The sequence below is a fragment of the Somniosus microcephalus genome, chromosome 10 (genome assembly GCF_052327205.1).
Source record: "Somniosus microcephalus isolate GS21.2 chromosome 10, FLI_Smic_1.0, whole genome shotgun sequence".
NCBI classification, from domain to species: Eukaryota; Metazoa; Chordata; class Chondrichthyes; order Squaliformes; family Somniosidae; genus Somniosus; species Somniosus microcephalus.
Window position 1 is genome coordinate 211,865,644 of NC_140996.1, and position 21,661 is coordinate 211,887,304.

General features: G+C 43.0%; 1 protein-coding gene across 5 annotated transcripts in view; it reads right to left on the bottom strand.

The window, feature by feature from the left end:
* The window catches only part of herc2 (HECT and RLD domain containing E3 ubiquitin protein ligase 2), a 233,973-nt gene that overhangs the window by 79,443 nt on the left and 132,869 nt on the right, over window positions 1-21,661 (bottom strand). For 4 of the 5 annotated variants that reach the window (XM_085999555.1, XM_085999557.1, XM_085999554.1 and 1 more), the window contains exons 35-47: window positions 21,113-21,304; window positions 19,242-19,310; window positions 14,021-14,208; window positions 11,911-12,103; window positions 10,251-10,433; window positions 8,826-9,010; window positions 6,775-6,922; window positions 6,462-6,658; window positions 5,169-5,399; window positions 4,899-5,034; window positions 4,140-4,283; window positions 2,408-2,550; window positions 591-858 (exon numbers count right to left, since the gene is read on the bottom strand). In XM_085999555.1, coding sequence (XP_085855681.1) covers window positions 591-858; window positions 2,408-2,550; window positions 4,140-4,283; window positions 4,899-5,034; window positions 5,169-5,399; window positions 6,462-6,658; window positions 6,775-6,922; window positions 8,826-9,010; window positions 10,251-10,433; window positions 11,911-12,103; window positions 14,021-14,208; window positions 19,242-19,310; window positions 21,113-21,304 — 2,277 coding nt within the window. The remainder of the gene's footprint in view (window positions 1-590; window positions 859-2,407; window positions 2,551-4,139; window positions 4,284-4,898; window positions 5,035-5,168; window positions 5,400-6,461; window positions 6,659-6,774; window positions 6,923-8,825; window positions 9,011-10,250; window positions 10,434-11,910; window positions 12,104-14,020; window positions 14,209-19,241; window positions 19,311-21,112; window positions 21,305-21,661) is intronic. The other variant, XM_085999558.1, reaches the window with a different exon arrangement.

Below are 21,661 nucleotides of genomic sequence, written 5' to 3' on the forward strand. Positions count from 1 at the left end.
AGTTTCCTGTATAGATTTGGAAAAAATTACAAGTGAGTGGCCGAGTCCCATTCATCACGAGTTGAGATACCAGAGGAAGTTTCTGAAACATGTTATAGTTCCTACACATTAGTTAACTCATTAGCAACTACTTTCTAGATTGCACTCAGTCATGTTGCAATTTCCAAACAGCCCTTTCCTTACTCAGCTCCTGTGCCAAATATTTATTTAAAAAAAAATTAGAATGCAAAAAAGTGAGAAAGTATTTGCTAGTGTCAGAATGGGTTTATTTACAGGAAACTCTTTTATCCGGCACCGACGGGACTGGCGTGGTGCCGGTTAATCAAAAAGTCCGGATTACAGTGAGGTATACTTACTAAGGTACGAGAACCCCGTACACGGCCACAGATCCAGGCGTCCCTGTTGCATGGCAACAGGTGCAGGAACCCCGGTTACACGGCCACAGATCCAGGAACCCCGGTTACACGGCCACTAATATGAAGTAAAACTTACCTGAACCTACCCCTGAATTTTGCCGGTTAAGAGATTTTTCCGGTTATTTAGGTGCCGGTAAAAAGGGAGAGCTTCCTGTACATTGCAATTTGTTTTACCTGGTAATCCCGTAGCATTTCCGGAGCCTCCTGTAAGTGATTTTAGTGCAAATTCAATATTTTTCCGCCCGAATCCCATTTCCATTAGCTGAGCCACAATGGGCAAGGGTGGAGGGGGAGAAGGCTTGCGCTTCTTGTGTTTTATTGACCGTACGGGCTGCACTGTAACAGGTGTCGTAGCCTCACTTGAGCTGCTGTCATCAAATACAGGTGTAGATGGATGGGTAGACTCCACCGCCAAGAACTGGCAAACAGCAAGGGCTGCCGCCTGACACAACAAAGAAAAACTGATTATACAGACTGAAATCCTTAACATAAAAACTACATAAATAAATATATGACACAGAATATGATAATAATGATCCCTTCCTCCCTCCCTGGCCTCCACATGAGTCAGACAGAGTGCCCCCAAGGGGTGCTCTGCCTGACATGACCTGAACCCACTTATATTTTCAGGTTAAGCTCAATTGCATAGGTCAGCTGTTCCCCAGCATAGGCCGTCCCAAAGTAGAACCTAGTGCCTGGAAGTGGGGAATGGGAGTCAGCTGCTGTTGCAGGGCCCCGATTGATCTGTTGCAGCAGCAGCAGGGACTAGATGTGGAGTTTTCTGGCTGTATTGGTTGACCCTACTGACACCTCATGTGGATGTAACAGTCACATTCCCTCAGGAAATGTCAGGAGGCCCTCGGTGTAAGGGCTCTCCCTCGCTTTTCGTTTGCTTTGCAACCGTTAACTGAGCACTTTCCAGCCGAGGAAAATCGGCCCCGAGAAATTTTAGGAACAAGAAATAGCCGCTAGACCCAAACAGGCCTACCCTTTTCATGCCTGCAGTTCCACCATATCCTTCAATCCTTTCTCTCTCCAAAAATCTGTCTCTTGAGCTCATTTACAATGCCTGTTTTGGTGTTGTTTAAGGAAGTACAAATAAATTGAATAGAAATATTTGCTTCATCAGGTTGGAGGTTTGATAAAACCTCTTAACATTCTGCTAGCAAAGAGTTGAGAGTGGTTCCAGAAACTGGGACAAAAGGGAACAGAGACCGATTGTACACAGGCATTAATCAAGCTGGAGAGAAGTGTCAGTGTATTTCTCCAGGATTTATTCATTGAGAACTCACATTTCTCACGAACAACCTGAATGAGGAGCAGCCAACCACAAATAGACACAGTGTTATAGATTTTTCAGCTGGGAGGCAGCATGGCATGTCTCCAGGTGATTTGCTATCCAATTATGCAAGCGGTGAGTATCTGTTCTCGGCAAAGACGGGTCTTCTTTTGTGTTGATTTGGAACAGAGTACTTTTAGCCGTAAGCACTTTCTACACACAGCTCTTATATGGTTTAACGTTTAAGTAGGCATCTAAATTTGCAGCAGTTTTGTAGCATAATACAACCTAGGAAATTCAGGTTCCTGGTCTGGGGTGGGGTGCGTTTCCAGCCCTGTCAGAGTACCATACAATAGCATGTTTAAAGCCACCCATAACACTCTTTCCTAGAATCATAGACATTTACGGCACAGAAGGAGGCCATTCGGTCCATCGTGTCTATGCCTCGTTTCATTTAAAACACGTTGCAGAAGCAAATTAACAACAGAGTAAGGCTACCATTGGCTAAAGTTTGACAAGACCGCCTCAAAGCAAGAGAAGCCCCCTCCACAACAAACATCTTGTGCAGCAGTGCCCTCAGCTCACTGACATTATGACACTTGCTAGACTTTTTTTTAATTCACTAATTTTAATGAACTATCTATGCTAGAGTGCTTATTCAGAAAAATAAATTCAGACTTTTGTTAGTCGGGAAAAGCTTCCAAAAACAAACCTCAAGCTCCGGTCTATCAAACACAGCTTTCACCGGTGATGGCTGGGTAGCTGCACTCAGCAGTTGCTGCAGTAAGATCAACGGGGGTTGTGGCCCCTCAGGTGAAAAGTCGGCAGTGTCTGGAGTGGAAGGTGGTGCATCCTCTGAAATGAAGATGTAAAATGATAGTATAATAAAACCAGTAAGAGAAATATTAGGTCCCAGAAAACGTGCAACCCATAACCTACTGCCGCTTGTTTAGGTTGGATTCTAGGAAACCAGCATCTGGCACTTACACTACAAAATACAGTCTCTTATCGCAGCAGCAGAATTGCAGAGCCAGTTTATCGTGGGTCAACGATTCTGTCACAGGGATTGGAGGGCCTGCTCCTATCTTCTATGTTTCTATATTTCTTAAGGCTAAAGGGGATCAAGGGATATGGGGAGAAGGCAGGGACAGGGTACTGAATTTGGATGATCAGCCATGATCGCATTGAATGGCGGAGCAGGCTCGAGGGGCTGAATGGCCTACTCCTGCTCCTATCTTCAGTGCTTCTATGATTTAGTATTGTAAACGTCAGGAGCTGGTTTAAGGACCCCAGTCTCCTGGAATCGGACTTAAAATGAGCACAGGTATAATAATGTTGGCTGTCAAAAAATTGCCATCCCCGTCAGTGACGAAATAAACATCAAACTAGATCCCATACATTGTGTCAAAAACTCCAACAATGGCTTTTGGCAGAACTCATTTTACACAAAGGCAAATGTTTACCTGTGTGATGCTGATTCTATCTAACAAGCCCTTAAAACAGACTGTTACTGCAATAATAAGAACCAATCACTATGCTTTGATTTATAGTCTGTGTTTTAAAGCAAGCGAAAGTAATTAATTACTTAAGTGTCTTTATAGATAACACTCAGTCCATGTGATCCCTTGGACTTCTTTTGATTGGAAAATTTCTCTCCGACCCACTTAGGCAGAGTATTTTTTCCCTTACTGGTCCGGTTTTTTTTTGGCTCTCCCAGGAGATTACATGGCAGCGAGGGCAGGGGGCTTGTCTGGTCATGATGCTCCAGTCATCATGTGTGTGGAGCAGGCTCGATGGACCAGCCAGTCTTTTCCTTCCCGTCAATTTTGTATGTTCTAACTTTATCAAAATCACAATAGTTTTGATGTACTTAATTTGAGTTAGCTCAATGCTATTTGTAAATTAGCATGGTTTAGAAAACTTGTAAGGGAAAGGGGAAAAGAAACACTGCATTTATACAACACCTGCGTGGAACATCCTAAAGTGCTTCACAGACAATTAAGTATTTTTGAAGTGCGGTCAATGCCGTCATGCGGGCAATTTCCACAAAGCAAGGTCCCACAAACAGCAATGAGTTCAATAACCAGATAAACTGTTTTTAGTTGGCATTGATTGAGAGATAAATGTCGGACAGGGCACTGAAAGAGCTTCCCTGCTCTTCTTCGAATAGTGCTTTAGAATCTTTTACATGCACTTATCGTCTCATCCGAAAGACAGCAGCGCTCTCTCAGTACAGCGCTGAAACGTCAGCCTAGGTTACATGATCAAATCTCTGCAGCAGGGCTAAAACAGACAACCTTCCGACTGAGGCGAGACTACTACCACTGAGCCAGGGCCTCCACTTGATGGGTTAGATTTGATAGAGCTTTCATGTTAATATGAACACATAACTCAAAACATATTATTTTGCAGTGGGAGATAAAGGGTAACTGGCTGGTTCATACCTGTACAAAGTGGTCCTGTTTCAAATACAGCAGGCTGCGAAAGAATCTGTCTCAATTTATCCTGATGCATGAGCAAGGCCCGTGCTGCCTTCAGTATGTACAATCTCAGCTGCTGACATCTCAGCAAATATAAATCCACTTGATCTGAAAGGAGGAGGAAGAAAATGTACATTAATGCTAAACTCAGAAAAGTGTCTCAAAACAAACAAATTTTATCAAGAAAAAGCACATCCAAAATAATGTAAAAAGCTATCATGAAAAATGTTTGTTTTATCTTAGAATGTACAGCTTTTGCACAGTGAATATACATTTAATATATCACCCACTCAGGTCTAGTGCAGTACAGGGTGCAATTCTAAAAAGATTCAGACTTCAATATTATCAGGGGAGAACATTTGAATCCTAAGTGCACTAAAATGTTGTCATCTAATGAATTCAGTAGAGTTTCAGAAGAAATTGTCACTAAAACTAAGACAAAATCTCAATTCAACGTGCAATTCACCTATTTAATTGCTGGTTTCACTCTGGTCTGAATAAGAATTACAATGGTTTATAAAACAACCAAAAGTAAACTACTGAGCCACATTAATGGAAATCATTGCAATGATGCATTGTCAAACATCCTGTGTGCAGTTCTCCTAACCTACCTCGTTTATAGCACAGCACAGCAGATTTCCTGAGTAATGATGGTCTGAAGTGGTGGAGAGAGTCTCCACTCTGCTAGTTCAAAGCTAAAGCTGAAGCTAATATTTTAATTACCTGTGAGGCTCTGACTGGATTTCTTCACCCTGTGCTTTTCAAGCTTGCTCCCTGCCAGATTCACCAGCTGAGCCCAGACAGACAGCATTAGGTCAGCAAAGGGCAAGTTGTTAACACTGAAGGCAGTCACTGGGAGCTGAAACAAAAGACAAATTCATTATGACCACCATTTAGATTATGAACTGGCCAATCAGGCAAAAACACCGTTGGGCTGCTCATATAATGTTTGGGCAAGGAGGAGAGAGAGCTTAGTAGCCACGTATCACCTACCGGTTGTAACTGGCTCAAAGGACAAACTCTGTATGTTCTCATGTCATGGAACTGTACTGTAATTTTTCCCTTGGGGGTAATACGAGCCACTGTCCCCTCTCCAAGCTCTTCATGTATCACCTGACCACCCAACCGCAGGCGTCCATCTATTCCACCAATCACAGCCAACACTGCCATTAACCCACTACTCTCTGGGTTGTCCGAATCAGGAAAATAATCTTCCAAGACTGTCTGCAAGGACACAAAATCGAGAAGATTTCAGACACGCAAAAATATTTTACTGTCTTACATAAAAATTAATCCAAATGTCCTCATAGTCCAAGATCATGGCCCCCCTTTCCCGAGGGTAGACAAATTGTATGGTGCCCAACGAGACCCAAAACAAGCAAGTGCAAGCTCAATCCCTTTGTTTTCTATGTTAGGCAGTCTCAGCCAGGGAACCAGGGGAGGCAGTACACCTGGATTCAGAGTCCTCAAAATAAAGGTGGGGGCAATAAAGTATGCAATGTTTGATTAGCAAAAATAATTAAGCAACAGAGACTTGACGCATCTTACAAAATAGGCAGTTAGCGACTAACTCGCATTTCTGTAGCACTCATGTACAGGAAGGTGTCTCAAAGAACTTTACAATGAGGAAAAACAATGGACAAAGGGTTTTGAGGGGGAAGCGGAGTTTGGAGTGGAGCAACATTGCAAAATTCTACACCTCTTGATTTAGTGTGATGCTAATGCCGCGCAAATGTTCATGGAGTCGCAAGGTGACAAACTTAAGTCAGAAATGTGGACACCTCCATCCTTCTAAAAAAAGTGCGACATGTAATTACTCAAAAATATCATGACAAAAACAGTAGTAGAACCATAAAATCTCTCACCGCTGAGATAAAAGCTCTGGGAATACAAGTTTTGAAAAGTTTAAATTGAAGAAGAATGAAATACTGCTATTTTAAATAAAACCAATCCTCTGATAAGAGGGTATTTATGTCGTTCCAAACTTAGTGAATTGCTTTTAAATTGTGCAAACTCACTTCATCGTCCTTATTCTTATAGCTGCAGGAATGGTTGTGAGCTCATCCGATTTCCAAAGGAATCAAGCATTAGATGGCAAGAATATTCTTGTGCACTTTAAAAAGCAGGTAACGCTTTAAACAGTTAACGTAGTAAGTTAATGTTTAAACATGACAATTTAAAAAACATTTATTCTTGGGATTCCTGTCAACATTAAAGATCCCATGGCAGTAGTTTTCAAAGAACAGCGAGTTCCCCCAGTATAATGAAACACAATGTTGTACTTACTGCCTCTGGTGGTTTATCTGCCATGATTTCGCTGATGCAATTAAGCTGAGAATTGATGTATTCATTAATAAGTCCATTCCACTGATTCAGAGAGTGAAGGGTCCGCAACAGTGCAACTATTTCCTCCGCCAGTGTGCTACTGTGGGTGGCAGTCAGAGAAGCTTGAGGTCTAGATTTTCTTCTTCTCAACATTCCTTCTGTGAAAACACAGCCAGAAGCTGCTTTAACCATACATCGATTTTTTTTTTAAATGTTACATATATTTTCCTTTATGAGTTGACAAGTATGCGCCAGTCAAAAAGAGGACGCTCACCTCTCAGGAGTGGAAGGTCAGATGAGCAGGTGCTTAGAAGACTACCCAAAAAAACAAACAGCTTTTCAACAAGGAACTTCATGTCTCTTGATCGCTCATCTCTGTCCCAGGAAGGAAGGACTGCTTGCAGCAAGCGCAGGGCTAAGATCTAACACAAATAGAATAGCAAAAATCCATGTTAACAAAAGACAATACCAATGTGAACACAATCCACCTCTAATGTGAAAGATAACTCATACTGTTTTCTCCCTCATCAGTTTGAATCCAATTTGCTATCTTTCTCCTAATTCCATACCGCTTAATCTTCTCCAATAGTCTCCCATGTGGCATCTTGTCAAATGCTTTCTTAACGTCCTTGTAAGACACATTGGCCTAGAAATTCAGTGGTGTTAGCGCCCACTTAGCGCCTAAAGAGGTCTTTAGCGCCGGCGCTGTTGGTAGCCTGGAATTCAGTGTAGCGCAAATGGTGGCGTTAGCCGGTAGCGCTGCGCCGGCACCGATGAAGTCATCCGTGTGCGCAGCGCCCCGGTTTCAACGCAATGCCGGCCCAACGCCCAAATTCACTTGCCGCCGCCTCACCCGTAGCGGGCGCAAGGAGCGTTTGTAAAACGGGGCCTTGCAGCTCCGAGAGGCCGGGGCGTAAAGGTGGAGGTGCGGCCGGCCGCTTTCCCGGCGGCCGCTTCTTCCTCCCCGGACTCCCACACCACCCCCCCCGCGGCATTGGTCTCTGACCCCCGCGAGCCCGGCACTTCTCCGCGGTGCCGGGCTCATTTGCCGGGGGAATCCAGCGGCGATCTCACGGCTGCAGGCAGCTCCTCCTTAAGAGAAGGAGGAGGCCTGCAGTACCCCAGCCTGCCGCACCGCATCGGGTGGCGCAGCGGCAGCTGGACGCCTGAAATTGACTTTCATCGCCCCAAGCGAGGCGGCCAAACCCTGCAATAGCGCCCGCCTCCGTCTTGGGGCGCTGCAACTGAATTTCAGGCAGGCACTACGGGAATCCGAGCGAGCGCTAAATTTCGGGCGCTAAAGACCTGGCGCGGCGATAGCGAAATTCTAGGCCATTAACTCCATTTCCCCCATCTCTGTCCTTTGCTCCCTTGATAGATAGCCTAGTGAATAATGGTTATGCCTGGTGTAACACTAAGCCACATGGAACAGAAGGTTTCGGGTAACTTCATCTCAGCAGTTGAAGTATCACAATTGCTTTCCACTTCACCGAGTTGGGAGGAAGGTGGGAAAGGGAGAGAAAATAATTAACCAAAAGCGAACTAGTGATTGGTGCTAGAAAATGCATGAGAGCGCATCAGGTGACAACAGAACCAGGCTCAATGGAGGTATCCTCCATGGTCACATGCACTGATGACACTCTGTCTAGACACACGACGTGAAGATCACCCACTTGGACAAGGTATCAGCGGGTTGTCGGGCAGCTGCAGACCCCAGAAAAAGTCAGCGCTTTCAGAAGAGGAGTGAATAAATTTGGGGGAAAAAAAGAGCACGGTCCTTTCAAATCCTCTATTTCCGCTATTCGCCAATTCAAGAAAAAAAAGGTCGGAAACCCATTTTATATGCATGCGGACTTTTTCTGCTAACTTTAGTGAACAAAGGAACATATTCCCTGCTATTGACATGCTGAATCTAACACCCTTCCTCCTTAACCCAAGACTATGATGCAGCCCCAGGTACAAAATATGAAAATGTTCCATCTGTCAGTGTTAATATTCCTCACTTTGGTGGGCACAAAAGCTGAAGTATTGAGATTTACGGACAAAAACAATCTCAGACAAATCATATATTGTTTTAGCAGTGTTTTGTACGTCTGGCCAACGTTCCTTTTAAGCTGCGCGGCCACGCAAGCTGCACAGCGCTCTGGAGGTACCACGCAGCCGGTGAGTCGACTTTTAATGAGAAAAACTGCACATGCGCGGAGTTTTGAATGGGCTGCGCAATCCGTTAAAGGGGCTGTGTGGCCCAAAAAATATATATTACAGGGAATATTGCATCTGGCCCTTCGCTCCTTGAAAAAGGAGTTCGACAATTGAAGTTCTCACCTGTCGCTGCAGAGACACAGCAGTGAATGATTGTTGTCCTTCAACAATCCTGGTCAGCAAGCTGATCCACTGAGATGAACTCAGAGTACTACACATTCGCGGAGTAAGTGCTATACTTCTAATGAAACCCAGTGTGCACCAGCTCCTGTGCTGTTCTCTGGATACTATTTTGTTTACTGAAGGAGCTAGAAAAAACAACACGAACATTTTAACTTCTCCAAACAATGCGCAGAAGTTTTCTTTTCCTGCAGTAGATTAGATGCAAAGGCAAGTAAAGTATGCCATCAGTTTAACAAAGAATGAGTTACAGGAATTAAAAACAGCCACTCCCGTGTTACATTGTTACCGGCTACACATTTTGTTTAAAATCAGTGTCAGTATAGCTTCCTATGTCAAAGAACTCAACTGTTTCCATAACCAAAACTCTGATCTTGCCAAGTAGAATTAAATTTATTAATAACCCTGATGTATCAGAACAACACAAAGCTCCTCTTCCCTATAGTAAAAAGCAACAGTCCCAACACAGGGAAAAAAACTCTACTATTTTTAATTAATGATCTAAATGTAGGTGTTGGGGACACGAACTACAAATTTGCAGATGATCTGTGCTCGTGTTAGGACTAGACGATGCTTGACTGCTTCAAAGGATCTTGATCTGTTGGGGGATTGGGCTCATGACTGACAAATGATGCTTAATTTGGAATGTCCATACATAACATAAGAATTAGGAACAGGAGTAAAAGTCATTCAGCCCTTTGAGTGCTCCGCCATTCAATGAGATCATGGCTGATCTTCTACCTCAACTCCACTTTCCCACCCTATCCCCATATCCTTTGATTCCCTTAGTGTCTAAAAATCTATCGATCTCTGTCTTGAATATTCTCAATGACTGAGCATCCACAGCCTTCTGGGTGGAGAATTCCAAAGATTCACAACCCTCAAGTGAAGAAATGTCTCCTCGTCTCAGTCCTAAATGGCCAACCCCTTATTCCGAGACTGAGACTCCTAGTTCTAGACTTCCCAGCCAGGGGAAACATCCTCCGGGCATCTACCCTGTCAAGCCTTTTAAGAATTTATACATTTCAATGAGATCACCTCCCATTCTTCTAAACTCTATAATGACCCAATATTTAAATCAAGTCTACTTTAAACCTGCAACTTGCCCAAGCTGCCCTATCCCTTCTGTGAGAAACCTCCTGGCTTCTATTTAGCAGCTCCCCACAGCAATACAGCTGGAGTTAGGAAGTAAAAATGAGAAACCAAACCTCCTGTTCTACACTCCAATATATCATAAAAATAAAAATAAACAACTATCATTTTCAGAACATGATTTTTTTACTCTCTACTCATGAAAAACGCAGAAGTAAATGCATTCGAGAACATTGTCACTGACTAAAGATTGTTTAAGGTTTTACAGTTCGGTACCTGTTTTATCTGATGCTCCGCTCTCTACTAGCATCCGCAAAAGCCCACACAGAGTTTTGGTGGCTTCATTCTGGACTATGTCAGAGTGAATCCCAGCAGAAAGTGACAAGGTCTGCAGAAGGTTAACCGTCCCCATCAACAGCATCACAGTTGGGTGAGTGTTCTTCTCCATGGGTTCCACTTCTGTGCACAAAACAGCATCACAAGAAAACTTTGATTAGACGGATTTATTTTTCTAAATGCAAGTATCCCTCCTTCCTCACCCTGACAAAATGTGGAGAAAGCCCCAGTGTACTAACCATTAAAGCACATGCAGAATTAGTACTAAATGGCAGGGAGTTTTCATTATGAAATTGTGCAGAAAACCTGAAAAGACCATTTGACTAAATTACTATAACAACATATTCTGACAATAATGACAAAGCTGCAATCTGCTTTGACGCCACTCAACTACATTTTCAATTCCTCCATTAGCACAAAGGATTTCCTCATTATACAATGGGTCATATTTTCCGATCGGAGGCTTCCCGCGTGTGGAGGCCTCCGATCTGGAAAAAAAATCTACGCATTTACCCGAGGGCTCCCGAGGTGCATACACTTCCGTTCCTGGGCCTCTGCTCTGCGAAATGTGCAGGGCCTACGTATCCCAGAGGCGCATGTGGTTCACAAGCGTCCCTGGGATCACGTGGGCCATGGGGAGCCAATCAAAGAAGGGAATCTCCCTTCATACACTTGACAGATAGACCTGTCAAATACATGAATGGAGATCACCCCAAAAACACTTTAAAACATTAAAAACATTTTTTTTTTTTAAATCACATTTTAAAAATTACAATAAATTAAATATTTCAAACAAAAATTAAATTTTTTGAAAAAATAATTAAAGTTTTTACAGGGATAAAAATAAACTTAGCTTTTTTAAAGTATTTTAAAATGATAAATGAGTGAAAAAAATATATTTTTTTAAATAAACTTTTTCTCAACTCTTATCCTGCTTTTACCAGGCGTAATAATTCTAAGGGTTTTCTGCGGGCGGAGGGTCTCCAGAAAGCGGAACTATCCGCCCACAGAGGCCCTTCTCCAGGGCGGTTGTCCGATCTGTCAAGAGCATTCTTGACATCAGAAATGCCAGTTTTCAGCGCATGCGCATGGCATGTCTGAAACTGGCATTTCCGATTTCCCTACGGGTGGGTACACAGCCTGTACACACCGTAGGGATCGGAATATCCGGCCCATTATGCTGAAACGAAACGCTGGCATTCAAATCAAAATGCTAAATATTCTTCAAAAATATTACAGCAAGCACATGAAAAACAAACACGCTCGGACTCCTCAAACCTGATTAGTTTGAAAAGCGCCCCGTTCTATAGTTGTAATGCCCACAACATTTTTTTTTGTCTCCAAAAACATCAAACCTATAAATTTGTTTTTACAAAAGACCGAAATTCTTCCATCGAAAGTAAATTATAACAATTCATCGAGCACTAATGCAAAAGCAAAAATACTGCGGATGCTGGATATCTGAAACAAAAACAAAATGCTGGAAACACTCAGCAGGTCAGGCAGCATCTGCGGAGAGAGAAACAGAGTCAACATTTCAGGTCGATGACCTCTCGTCATCGAAAACTCATGAGAATTCATCAAGCATTTTATTACTGACCAGAATCGTCCTCGGTGTCCGAGTCTTCTGTAGCTGGCTGTGCAGCAGGCGGTGGTTCAGCCAATTTCAGATCATACTTCCCTTCTTTTCCCATTCTGTAGGAGTTGGTGCTACCAGTGTCCCACTGGACCCTGATCCAACCGTCATCCCCCAATTCCCCAATAACACGGCCTAATCCTGGAGGCGGTCCATCCTGAAGAGGAATTTGTGGATTAAAGGGAACAATGATAAAAGGCTAAAAACAAAACAGGATACTCATGCTACAGTAATAGCTCCATAGCCAGTCAAATGCATTCATAATATATTAGTTCAAATTAAATTTTTCTTTTCATATTTAAATTTATTAAGTTGACAGCTGAAAGTTTTCTTTAGGACAAAATAGATTATGGGTGATTTGACAGAGGTGTTTAAAATTATGAAGGAATGGGACAGAGTAGATAAAAAAATACTTTTTTATTTACCCAAACCTCAGAGGAACACTCTTGGTTCCAGCAGTATGAAGCCCCCCCTCCCCACACCACCCCACCCATTCCCCACACCAGCCATCAGTATTGGCCTCTCAGTCAGATTGCCAATTTTTGCTGAAATGTGGGCACTTTTGTGCTGTGGCTCCACAATCAATAGGACATTGGTTTACAAAAAAAACAAATTGCCACCAACAACAAACAGGATTCCAACGCAGATTTAAAATGCTGCAGTTATATAGTTAGACCTTCCATACCAACAGCTGCATTGCGAGAAACACCAAAGTTATGCTGTGGCCTATGAATCACATTCTGGGCAGAGTTTTGCTCTCGACTGTTGAATTTTGAATGCATGGCAAGCATAGACAAGTGCAAATTTTATCAAAACGGGGGAAGCACTTAAATTTATAGGGCCAGTAATTCCGGTCCCAACGCGCGAGTACGGACGGGGTACTCACGCGTGGGCCCGTTGGAAGTGCCGGATTTCAGCATGCACAGCGCATGCGCGGGAAACCGGCATTTCCTCCAAGGGGTTCAGAGGTCCAACGCGTGCACGCAGGACTCTGCACGCACGCGTTGAACTTCCTTCTCTTTGATAGGTTCGCCCGTGTGTAAGGGCCTGAACTTTTTAGAAATGTAAAAAGGAGGCGTAAGGACTTGATTCTTTAAGGTAAGTGGTCTATTATTTAAAATTATAACATTTTTTCCACAGCTTTATTGTTTTTAAGGACTTTACAGTAAGGTAAGTTTATTTTTAGACCCGATTTCTTAAATAATTATTTTTTTCAAAAATTTGATTAATTGTTTAAAATAGTTTTTTAAAGTTATTTATAGTTCATTTAATTAGTGGGATGTTTTTTAAAATGTTATTTAAAGTTTAAGTAGTGTTTTGGGCGCCTGTAGTTTTCATGAGTTTGACAGTTCTTACTATCAAACTCATGAATGAAGTTTCCCCTCCCGATTGGCTGCCCAGTGCTCACCTGATCCCAGCCGGCACATCGCACTAACTACGCCGCTGGATCAGGCAAGCACAGCGCGCCGACAGCTGCACCGGGCCAGCGACAGGAATTCCAAGCAGTCCCAGGCTTCAGCTGTCGGCGCGCCGGTAAGTGCGCATCGGGGGCTTACACGCGCGGCAAGCCCCCGATCCTAATTTCTGGGCCATTAAAGTATAAAATAAGATAAAACAAGAGCTTAATCCGACTGAGTTTTTAAGCATTTTTCAAAAACCTGGAATTGTTCTCCGTGCAGTGTCAAGCCCAAGCATTGTAAGAAGGCCTCCCTGCTATGTTTCAAAGTCATATTGGGACTTGACACCCGAGTTAAATAGTAACTTTTGCATCATTATTGAACAAAAAACAGTTTGCAGTGAGGCATAAATGACAGTGGAACTGCACACAGAAATAAAAGGGCAGCATGCTACCCCACTGTGCTACACATCCAATTAAAACAAGATATACAAAGAGGACAGACCAACCTACAGCATCTCTATAGAAACATTGATCCACAGCTGAACCAGAAATAATCACATCTCAACTTCCCTTCCCCAGCTTCTCCCCTCTGAAATGAACAGGCCGAGACAGACAAATTCTGCCCTGGACATTCCTAATAGTTTTAGAATAATTCAATATTGTTTGCCTCTGTACCTGATCACCCCATTTCCAGTCCACGCCTCTCATCACTCTAGTGCCAATTTTCATCATTGACGCTAGCTCTGGACCAGAGACAGGCAGTGGAACTGGTGTGGTTTCCTTTCTCGACTCCTCCAAAACAGTGGCTGAGGCTCCATGAAGAGAAGTACCAACATCATCCTCACCACTATCAGAAGCAGGACCTAAAGGAAGGTTACAATATTAGGTTTAAATCTGTTTGGATGCAAAGTAACATTATCAAATGTTCCAGGAGGCAAGAAATCACATCTTATTGAACTCTTTAAAATATTTTTATTACAAATTGATAACATTAGCCTTCAATATGGTTTCACCTTTCTTTGAGTATCCTTCATTTACCTTATACAAATGATTAACCACAGACCATAAGGGAGTACAGACACTGTTTCTTTCAAAATACTTCTTTCCTTGTAGGGGTCTTAAGCTCCCCTCTGGGCTGTGCTGTATTTCAAGACTTCATTTTTGAATTCCCACCCCAGTTCTTTGACTGAGACAGCCGCAGAAGCCAAGATGAAAGCTCCAAGCAAACCAGGTCGGTCAAAGAGAAGGAAAGCCAATGAAAAGATGGTGGGGGATTTTTGTACATAAGGTTGAACTAAATCCAAAAATTAAGGAAAACCAAATCTATAATAACTCCACATACATATTATGCCAAAGCATTTCAGGAAATAAAGATGGGTACTTTCATACTAACAGGAGTAAGCCATTCAGCCCTCGAGTCTGCTCTGCCATTCAATTAGATCGTGGCTGATCTGTATCTTAACTCCATTAACCTGTCTTGGTTCCAGGTTGCTTAATACCCTTAGCTAACAAAAATCTATCAATCTCAGTTTTGAAATTTTCAATTGACCAAGCCGTAACAGCTTTTTGGGAGAGAGTGTTCCATCATTTCCACTACCCTTTCCTGAAGGCTCAATGGCAAACTACACCACATTGTATGGTATTGAGCCATATAGAGTAGAATAGTCAATGCTGAACTAGTCGTGGCACTGGTGGGGCAGAGGGGGGAAAAAAGTAGAAAAAAATCCATCAGCCAGGCCTTCGGCTCCTTTTCACAAATTCACTGAAACCAATACCAAATGCAGGTGTGGACAGTGGGAGGATCGTGGCAAGCTAAGAATCAAAATGGAGCTCTGATGCCTTTCTTCAGACCCCGCTACAACTCCATCCCTCACCTTGGTCATTGTCTGAGGCTGAACCAGACAATTCGCAATCTTTGCGTCCTATTTGACCCTGAGATGAGCTTGTGACCACATGTCTGCTCCGTCTCCAAGACCCCCTACTTCCAACTCTGTAACTACACCCGTCTCCGCCCCCACCTCAGCTCATGTGCTGCTGAAACCCTCGTCCATGCCTTTGTTACCTTGAGAATTGACCATTCCAACACACTCCTGGCTGCCCTCTCATCTTTCACCCTCCGTAAACTTGAACTTATCCAAAACTCTGCTGCCTGTAACCTATCTCGCACCAATTCCCCTCACCCATCATCCCTGTGCACGCTGACCTACACTGGCTCCCAGTCCGGCAAAGCCTCAATTTTAAAATGTTCATCCTCGTTTTCAAATCCCTCCATGACCTCATCCCCCCTTATCTCTGTAACCGTCTCCAGCCGTACAACCCTGAGATCTCTGCGCTCCTCCAATTTTAATCGCTCCACCACTGGCGGCCGTGCCATCAGCTGCCTGGGTCCCAAGCTCTGGAATTCCCTCTCTAAGCCTCTTTGCCTCTCTCTCCTCCTATAAGATGTTCCTTAAAAGCTACCTCTCACCTGGCCCAATATCTCATGTGGCTCATTGTCAAATTTTGTTTAGTAACTCTCCTGTGAAGTGCCTTGGGACATTTTACTACGTTAAAAGCACTATATAAATGCAAGTTGTTGTTGTTCTGACTTAGAAGTTGATTATTCTCATTAGTCAGTGCTTTTAATGCAGAATAGTCCAAAAACTGGCTACACATTATCTGAACTAGTGTTCTTGCATTTTAGAAGTTGACTGGACTCTGGAATTTCACCTGGAATGCATGAATGACCTAGCAACCATTTTTTCTTGCAGGCATCACTTTACAGCGGTTCCATTGTTCAAAAATCTGGATCGGACCATACACTGCAAAAAGTTAGGAATGCAAGTGGACAGCACAGGCAAATTTGGTGGCTATTGCTGGAAATATCTGGTGACACGATGCGCAAGAATTGAAACTGGCCACTGGCATGGATGGAACTTCCAGCAGAGCATGGAAGTGGATTAACTGAACGATATAACATCGAAAACTAAATCAAAGTTGGAGATCCCGTACCAAAATGAACATAACGAAGTATACAAAAGGAAAATAAATTTTCAAAAGCGCCAGTTTCTAAGCGGAGAGCTAAATGAGAAAAGGGCCATGCATACAAGTTTGAAGCAGCGCCGTGTGAAATACCAACAGAGCACTGCTCTGGCAATGGCAGGGGGAAAATAAACTGGGGAGGTAATCCAGAATAAGGCATTACATACAGCCCAATCCATGGGACAGCAAAGTGGTCTGTGACTGAGTTACAAGGAAACAAGTATTGAAAGAAAGAGTCAGTGCCTAGCGAGTCGATGGCCTATTCATTTCTATATGGAGACTGAACAAATGACAAAAAAAAACAAACAGATACATGGCTTGCATTGTGCGAAAACAATAAACTCATTTCTTTAAACAGCGACCTTCATTTGGGACCCGGTTGTTCAGTCAGCAATGGACAAGCAGGGAATACGTTGTATGCATTGCATGATGGCATTTTTTTTTTTTAGTCTGTCTGTAGTGGCAAAAACAAAAGTTTAAGGAAGCAATGCCCTTAGCATGGTTTAAAGGTCAGCTGCTGAGCTCCTTTTATGTCATAGCCTGTTTAAAAAGGGACGTACCAACAGTGTCCTATTCAAAAGAAATAAGAAAATTAGAATTAAATTCTTACTTCCCCTTCAATCTACCAACACTAGCTTTTTGAAATGATATATTGCAGTGATTTTTGAAGGCATCAGAGGAAGCTGGCCTGGATGAACAAGAGAGTTAAAATTAAAAGAGGGTGCTTCAGAGAGGAGGTATTTCCCAACAGTACATGTAAATTTAACTCTCTCTTACAGGCAGTCAAGGATTATGGATCTCCTCCAGCCCCCCCCAACCAGAGATATTTGCACTCCTCTAATTCTGGCCTCTTGAGCATCCCTGATTTTAAATCGCTCAACCAGTGGTGGCCTTGCCTTCAGCTGCAGAGGCCCTCAGCTCTGGAAATCCTTAAACCTCTCCGCCTGTCTTTCCTCCTTTAAGATGCTCCTTAAAATCTAGCTCTTTGACCAAGCTTTGCCCGAATTTCTCCTTAGTGGCTCGGTGTCAAATTTTGTTTGATAACGCTCCTGTGAAGCGCCTTGGGACGTTTTACTACGTTAAAGGCGCTATATAAATACAAGTTACAAAATCAAAATACTGCGGATGCTGGAAATCTGAACTAGAAACAGAAAATGCTGGAAATACTCAGCAGGTCAGGCAGCATCTGTGGAGAGAGAAACAGAGTTAAGATTTCAGGTTGTTTCTCTCTCCACAGATGCTGCCTGACCTATTATAAATACAAGTTATTGTTGGCAAAGATAATGCCAGGGTCCTTTTCTCTATTATCGAATGCCTCTGGAAACTCCATTCTGCTGCCCTTTCTATCTGTCTTCTAACAAGTGAGGAGTTTGTGGATCTTTTTTGTCATCAAGATAGAGACCACTGGTTTAGCTGCCTTCACTGCTTTCATCCCCAGTCCTCTTCCCACTCCACACCTGAACCCCCATCTCTCTTTAATTTCTTCCACATCTAATCTCACGTTGCTCATGCAACGTACTTTCATGCTCCCTCAACCCTATTCCACTAAACCCCTGACTACCCAGCTTCCCTCCCTGGGCCCTGTTAGCTGTAAATGGTTTCTTCTCCTCAAGCACTGTCCCTCTTCCTTTCAAAACCACTATCATCAGACCTCTGCTCAAAAAAAACCCACCCTCAACCACACTGACCTTGCCACCTCCCTTTCCTCTCCCAGGTCCTTCGACATGTTGTTACTTTCCAGCTCTACCCCATCTTTCCTGCAACCCACTGTTTAAATTCCTCTAACTGAATTTCCAACCCTCACAAAACAGTCCTAACCAAGTTCATAAATGACATCTGTGACTATGACCAGGGTACTTTATCTCTCCTCACCCTCTTTACAGCTATCAACATGGTACACCACACAATTCCCCTCCAACATCTCTCCTGTTATCCAGCTCCATGGGACTGTGGAAATGCCTAGGCTTAATTCCACTTTTACCTATGCCAGAGAATTTCCAGCAATGGTTTTTCCTTCCATCCTCCATCACCTCTCTCGACCATTCTACTGCCTCTGTGCTGTCAAACTGCTTGGCCGATAGCCAGTCTTGGATGAACCTTCTCCATTGCGAAGACTGAAGCCATTGTCTTTGGCCTTCGTCACAAACTCTGCTCCCTTGCCACCGACTCTAATCGCCTCCTCAGCCACTATCGCAGGCTGCACTAGGCTGTGTGCCACCTCAGAGTCCTGCTTAACGCAGAGATGAATTTCCACCCCATATCCTCTCAGAGACAAAAATTGCTTACACTCGCCTCTAACATCAGGCCGTCTATAAAGAAATCCTCAAACATATCTTTATTACCTACCAGCCGAATTACCCCAATGCTCTCCTTGCCAGCCTTCCATCCTCCACCTGCCCAAAACTATATGGCTCACATCCTATCCCACACAAAGTACCATGTCCCATTACCACACCCCACCCCCACACCCCCACCAGTCCCCAATAGTGGAGGGGCAGGAAGAGAAGCCATTGCTGGAGATGCTCTGGCTACATTTGGTAATATTATATAATAGTGCATCCAAGCAAGGGCAGTCCCACTGATCTGGACAACGAAGGAGGTGCTGCAGGGTGATGGTATGGCCAACTATGTCGAAGTACAGCTCAAAGACGATAATACAGAAGAACCACCAACTTAACTACGAGTTCTGGGGGGGGAAAAAATACATTTTAAAGGTCCCAGTTGTATCATTCCTGTTCCAAGATCAGTGACAAGGATGTGCATAAGATTATACACAAAAATAAATGTTAAAAATTGCATTTAAGTACGGGAACAGAAAGCACCGCACATGTCTTTTTATCCAAATGTTTCCATAATTCCTAAGGTGCACACTTACCGCATGCGCACAACACAGCCCCACCTTTAAATCTGTTTCTTTCCAATTTTGATATGGACGGTCCTGTTCCTGAAAGTACAAATCGCTTCTTTGAATTATAAACTGGTATTGAGGTTGTTTTTGGATGGCATCATTTATCATTCCTGGCAGTTTTATAGCAGGGAAAAGCGGTCTTAAAACGATACTAATCACAAGGGGAGAATCTTCAACCTCTACACACTAGAAATAAAAAGCTATTGGTACAAAATATATAGCATTCAAATATAGTTATGGATGGATGAACAGCTGGCTGCTTTAGAATTTCAACAAAGTAAGAATTTCAACAAAGCCGGGAAATAACGAAAGGAAATTTTCTGAAAAAATCAGGAAACAAGTTTTAAACTTTGAGGGGCTGCATCAACAGTTAACAAGGGTCTCAGTCTCATTTTTGAAAGGTTGCAGCTCATTAGACCAAGTTATAAGCAAAATATGCCATGCTTATAAATTGAGAGAACAAGTTAATTTTCCACAGATAATCAGTGCCCTAAATCCTTTTTTTTTTTTTTAAAAAAGAGTATCATCTGTTTCTAATGTAGATTGTGCGGCAAAATAAAATGAAACAGTAGAAAACCTGCTTAATTTTCAGAACAATGGAGCCCACTTTTTGTCCAAATTGGCAGAAGGAAAGAAAAAGATATTATGCAGGCTAAGACAATCAAAGGAGCTCAATAACAGACCTGGAAACATACATAAAGAAAAAAATATTGAAGTAAGTTGAACACAGTGAGATGGTATAATTTTCCCCCAATTAGGTCTGTGACCACTTCCCCCATCATTCCCCTGTTCAAGTCCCTCAAGTCCAGTTTCCACCCTGCCCACAGCACAAAGATTGCCCTCAAAGTCACCAAGCACAGGTTTTGTGATCGTCACCATGGCACACTGTCCTTCCTTTTCCTCCTAGACATCTCCACAATGTCAAACTAATACTCCATACCCCTCCATGGTTCAACCCATGACACTTGCCTCGTGTGGCTCCACCCCCTATCTGTAACAAGCTAGGACATCCCCGACAATACCTTCGCCTGCCCCCACATGGCTACTGTTTGTGGGACCTGAAGGTTCCATCTTTGGCTTCATTCTTCTCCACGTCTATAAGCTGCCCCAATCGTTCACAGGCCTTTATAATGAGTTAAGCTGCTCGTGAAGGCCTCCTAATACCTAGTGTAAATAAGCAGTTTACTGCTAACCAGTAGCTATCCTCATGGAGGTGGGCGGATGGAGGGGAGAGATGAGGTAGACTAGTTCTCTTTGGGGTTTAGGTGGCTCTAAGGTGACATGGCTAGGACTGCAGCAGAAAGTGTGAAACTATTTTGATGACAAAAGAAGTGATGAAGGGCATGTTACGAACGTTTGAGGTAGCAGAGGACAAAGATTCACTCTAGATAATGAGAAAAAAACGAAAGATACAGGGCAGAACAGTCAATACACAGTAGATTGAAAGTGGCGGGGGGTGGGGCAGAAAGAGATCAGTTGATCAATCGCAGTGTAAATTTCTTTCAGGACAGGCTTCCCAGATGCTATTCCCTTGTGGGAAGACTGCAATATCCGCTTAGTATTTAGAGGTTAACTGAAGAAAGAGTTTTAAGTTACTATACATTCACAATAATAAAAAAATCTGACTGTAACTACTTTAATTGTCCCATTCCAGCTATCCTAAAGATAAGATTCTACACCTCGCACGCCATTAAGGAACATGTTCACACACAAGCCGACATTCTTCATTTTCATAACTCACAAGGATAAACAAAATTACGGAAGACCAGTTTAGTGTGATCACCGATAAAACTTCTTGAACAACAGATTTCATACTGGAGCATTTACATTTCACTGACCTATCAGCCGCAGAACTGTTTGAGTCAATGCGAGCAAGCCAGAGTTTAACAGAAGGCCGAGACTGTTGGCTCCATGCTGAAGCGTCAGCATGTTTATCATGATGAGCAAGAAGCGAGCTTGTGGAATGGTACCAAGGCTTGGTCCTGAAGGATTCTCATTGGTAACGGTTTGCAGAGGGACAGACTGCATGCCTAAGAAGGAGATAAGCTTTCAATTAGCAATATTTTGATGTAGTCATTTGCAATTACCTTACATCTCAAACTCAAATTAATCCTCTCATTCGAAATGGTCAGGTGACCGAATGCCCAGTGAAAATAATTTGTGTTCCTGAAATACTGGGTGTAAAAAGGGGGCAACCTGCCCCCATCCTGCAGTTGTAGTATTTATAGGTATACCAAAATGCTGAAAAGACATGCAACATTTACTATGTGTTGACAATCAGCAACTGCCATAGCTCATTATAACAAATTGGTCACCATATTTTCTTTGTTGTCGAGGGTCCCACAAACTGTTGTTTTACTGTTTACTCTTTTTCTGCAAATTCTGTG